Source organism: Volvox carteri (assembly GCF_000143455.1).
Source record: "Volvox carteri f. nagariensis unplaced genomic scaffold VOLCAscaffold_5, whole genome shotgun sequence".
In the NCBI taxonomy this organism is placed as follows: domain Eukaryota; kingdom Viridiplantae; phylum Chlorophyta; class Chlorophyceae; order Chlamydomonadales; family Volvocaceae; genus Volvox; species Volvox carteri.
The window spans coordinates 1,894,690-1,899,320 of NW_003307548.1; the positions used below are offsets into that span (position 1 = coordinate 1,894,690).

Consider the following 4,631-nt stretch of genomic DNA (forward strand, 5'->3'; position numbering starts at 1 on the left):
TTTCCCCCCCCTTTTTCCCCCCCCCCTCTTTCCCCCCCCCTCTTTCCCTCCCCCTCTTTCCCCCCCCTCTCCCTCTTCCCCTCCCCCCCCCGGCCAGCCCCTACCAGTCAATCGTACAGCAGTTGACCAGCGACGGGAACTTCCTGAGACGCTCCCGAAAGGCGCCCCCCGCGGGACTGAATGCCAGCACCACGTGCAGGTTGGCTCGGCACCGGGACACGAAGTACGACCACAGCGCGGTGGGGGTGTCGGGGGCGGAGGGGTCGGCCTTGCGGGCTGCCGTACGGACGGCCTCACAGATGGCGGCGCGTTCCTCGTGGGGAAATAGGTTGGGGACCTGGAGGGGGGGGGGAGGGTGTGTGTGTGTATAACCTCTATGTATATATTTACATAGCTGCTTGAATTAGTCAAATAGATGCTGATTAGAAGTGTGTTATGAAGAGCTCGTAGATGTAAGCGCAGGAAACCAAGACCGAAGTCCTCCGCGCCTAGGCAGGTTTAGAGTGCACGGCGCTTTAGGTGCTTTCTCACTCTATGTCTACAAGGGGAGAGGGCTTTTACACATGTCGTTCACCTGGGGTGACTTCGGAGCTCACATCAGTATGAAGTTATTCGGTCGCACCCACTTCGGCCTGTTCCCGTATCGCGGGGCTCAGAGTAATCAAAAACGCAACACAAACACACATGGATACACACATACACACACCCGCCTACACACAAGCACACATACATACACACATACACACACCCGCCTACACACAAGCACACATACATACACACATACACACACACGCCTACACACAAACACACATACATGCATACATACACACACCCGCCTACACGTACCTCCCCGCTGTTGATGAGGCTGTTCACGTCCTCTACAAACGCCTCCTGTGCCGCCTGGCTGTCTCCGAACAGAAACACGGTGGGTTTCTCCCCCGCCCCCGCACTGCGAGTGAGGCGACGGAGGTCCTCGCGCCACTCGGACAGCCCGTAGCTGCGACTGATCTCCACCTGGGGGGGGGTGAGGGCGGGGGTGAGGGCGGGGGTGAGGGCGGGGGTGAGGGCGGGGGTGAGGGCGGGGTAGGGGGGTGGGGGTTGGGGTTGGGGTTGGGGGTTGAAGGAGAGGCGGCATTGGCGATGGCTAGGAGAGGCGCGGGAGAAGTCGTGCAGGTGACAAGTGCGCAACACGAGCGGGGAAGAGGAGGACGGGTGGGAGAAGACGGCGGGGGGGGGGTGAGAAAGGCGGGAGGCTGGGTTGGACCACGGGTATCGGGTAGGGGAGGGAGAGGGACGGCAATTGCCAATGTCTATAGCGATGGGGAGGGGGCCGCTGCCGTGAGTGCGGCCTCAACCCCCTCAAGGTAACCCTTTTCCCCCCCCCACACACATACATACACACATACATATATACACACCCCGTAAAGTACCCTTTCCCGCTCCCTTTCTTCCCCCCTCATCTCCCCCACCCCAACCGACGCCTCTTAGTCCCCAAAACCCCCCAGCCGTACCTGGAAAGAGTCCATGCCGCAGATGAAGGCCGCGAGCCTGGCCAGACTCCTCCTGCCGCTGCCCCCCACACCCACACACAACACGTGACCGCCCTCCTGCCGTAAAACCCTGGGAGTACGGCAGCCCCGGGGGACATCCATCAGGGGTAAGAGGGACGGGGAGGGGGGGAACCGTGGGAGGGCGGTTTCCTGGTGAAATGATTGTAATCCAAATGTACGGCAAATATATGTATATATGTATACATGCATACATGTATATATGTATATATATGTATACATCTTCTGTGTTATATATGCACAAACGATGCCGTGCAGCCGGCACTCATACGGCGGCAGCCGCCCCTATCCAGCGCCTGCTCACGTCTACGCCCTGTGTCAGGACATTCATACACACATACATACACCCTTTTCCCCACCATCCCCCAGCCCACACACACACACACACATAAACACGCACACGCGCACCTGGCAATTCGTGTCACGTGCTCAACTGCGTACAAAAACACAGCCAGCTGCAGCCTCTGTCTGGGAGCCCCCCCTCCCCCCGCCCCCCCCAGGCCGTTGTAATCCGCCTGCAGGTCCTCCAGGCGAGTGGCGGCCTCGGGGGGGGAGGGGATTTCCAGGTAGGGCCGGGGGTTGCCTTGGGGGGGAAGGGGGAAGGGGGGAAGGGGGTTGAGGCGGAGGGGGGAAGGGGATGGATGTAAGAAAGGGGACGAGCTGGCGGGAGCGACCTTAAAGCGGTTGAAAGGTAGTTTGGAGAGGGGTAAGACGAACCACTGACTGCTCTTTGAAAGCACATTGGACCAGAGATAGACGCGGATACTCCTCCAGGACTGGACAAGATACTGATACTGCCGTACAGGAATATATTTTTGGAAGGCAATGGGGGGAGAGGAGGGGGAAGTGGCGGCGAAGGGCTGCCGGGAAGCAATAAAGGTATAAAGGCTGATGGACGCGCCATCGCCCTCCCTTTTGGTGTGGCTGGGTTGGGGAAGGTGGGGTGGGGTGTAGCGCACTAGGGGCAGCATTTGATACCCGGGGGGGTTGGGGAAGTTGGTGAGTGGGGGGTTGGGATCCCAGGAGGCGTCTAGCCAGCCAGACAGACAGACAGAGATATTTTATATTGGATTTTTTTAAATTCAAATTTCTAGTCTGTAGCGACAGAGGACGGAAAAGTGTTCGATGATGTGGGGGGTTGACACACAGTTTGAAGTTACGCTCGTCCATCCCAATTGCTCAGCTCCGAAGCTACGCCCCTCCACGCCCGCACCGTACGTACATACATACGTACATACATACATACATACGCACAAACACATACCTTCCGCATCCGTATCCGTCATGTAGTCCCCAAACAGACAGCGACGAATGCTGTCCGGATTAGCCACGTCACCAACACCCGCGGTTGGGGAGGTTGGGGGTTGAGGTTGCTCGTCCCGCCACCGAGCCAAGTGCGCCAGCAGCTCGTCCAGTCGCACACGGAAATGCTTCTGCGTCAGGTCCCGGAGCAGGTCCAGCAGCCACTGCTGCTCCGAAACCTCCACCAGCCTGTTGCCGTACAAGGAATGGGAGGGCCAAGGGGGCCGTGGGGGAGAGATCTTCCCGCGGTTACCGACATGCCCCCGCCCCACTGATCCTCCCTCCCCCTTCCCTCCCCCTATACCCCCTCTTTCCCCCTCTTTCCCCCTCCTCCCCTCTCCTTCCTCCCTCTCTCCCCGCCTTTCTTGAGTCGCTCACCTGTCGTAAAACACCCTCAGCACTTCATGCACCCACAAGCGCAGGTGGGCACACACCAGCTCGGCATCACTCAGAGCGCCACCCCCTCCCCCTCCACCACCCCCTCCACCACCACCACCCCCAATAATAAAGGGCCGCATCAACGCAGCGGACTCCCGCAGCGCATCCGCGTCCTGGGCCTGGACGTTGGGTTTTGGATTGCGGAGGGGCGGGAGGGGGCCCGGGGGCGGGAGTGAGGGGAACAGTTTTTTGGGGGTTTGCAATTGGGAGTGGATGAAGGGGGTAAGAGAGAGGTAGGGGAGGAGAGTAGGGGGGTTGTATGCATATGGGTTTTACTGGGGGGCAGCGACCTGAAGCCCCGGCGGTGGAGGTTAGCGAAGTGTGGCGGGTGAAGGGGGCCAGAGAGTGCACACTTACCCGCCGAATTCCCTGTACGGCAATGCCCTGTACGAACCTGCATGCCCTGTACGACTCTGGAGCAATCCCTCAGGTTGAAGGTGTAGTGGCTCTTGGTGGGTGTGGGAAGTAGCTGAGATACGGCAGCGCCGTACACGTCCAGCGTGGCAGCAATTACTGCGTCCCTGTGTACGATATACGACATGTACAGCACTCGTCAAGGCACCATGAAAGCTGTCCGCGGTAACCAGCCCCCTCCCTCCCTCCAGAAATCAATACGGCTAACAACCAACTTTTCCAATCCGCTATCCACCACTCATTACCAACCAACCAACCAACCAACCACTATCACCCACCCAATTAACCACCCAGCGCCAAGCCCCTCGCGTATTCCCCTTCCATCTCCCCGTCCATTTCCCCTTGGTACGACACACACATATACATTCACCTGAGTTCCACGACGGGTTGTGGAAACCCCCGTGTGGTCAGGAACCAGCCCTGGATGGTCCCAAATATGTGCGCCAGAGTGGAGCGAGTGGCCTGTGCAGGGGAAGCCAGGGAACATTCATACATACATTCATACATACGTACATACATACATACATACACAAATACACACAATACACATACGGGCACACGCGGGGGGGGGGCGAAAGGGAATGGCAGCGGTAAGAGGGGCCCAAGGTGCCCGGGGGGGGTTGGCCTGGTGCGGGTCGAGACGTGGGTAGGGCTGCTGGGGGGAACCAGGGGGGGAAGAGGGGAAGGGAGAGGTCTGAGAGATAGGCGGTTAAGGGAAAACCCGTACTACAGGAAAGGCACCACACCTTGTCCCTCCTTTCCCCCACCCCTCATCCCCTCCCCCCACCCCGCATTCCCTCCCCCCACCTCGGGCAAGCACAGGGTGACGAAGTGGCGGGTGAAGCGGTTGGTCACGGGGTCCCGACCGCCTCCAGGGGGGCCCATGGCGGCCACTAATAACAAGTCCTG

At 59.3% G+C, this 4,631-nt stretch overlaps 1 protein-coding gene across 1 annotated transcript in view; it reads right to left on the minus strand.

Annotated features, from left to right (window-relative positions):
* The window catches only part of VOLCADRAFT_87478 (dynein heavy chain 4), a gene marked incomplete at both ends in the record, with an annotated part of 57,082 nt that overhangs the window by 18,600 nt on the left and 33,851 nt on the right, over positions 1-4,631 (minus strand). The window contains 8 exons of the mRNA XM_002947232.1: positions 105-337; positions 874-1,014; positions 1,512-1,620; positions 1,977-2,151; positions 2,833-3,059; positions 3,249-3,427; positions 3,703-3,829; positions 4,093-4,184. Of these exons, the coding sequence (XP_002947278.1) occupies positions 105-337; positions 874-1,014; positions 1,512-1,620; positions 1,977-2,151; positions 2,833-3,059; positions 3,249-3,427; positions 3,703-3,829; positions 4,093-4,184 (1,283 nt within the window). The remainder of the gene's footprint in view (positions 1-104; positions 338-873; positions 1,015-1,511; positions 1,621-1,976; positions 2,152-2,832; positions 3,060-3,248; positions 3,428-3,702; positions 3,830-4,092; positions 4,185-4,631) is intronic.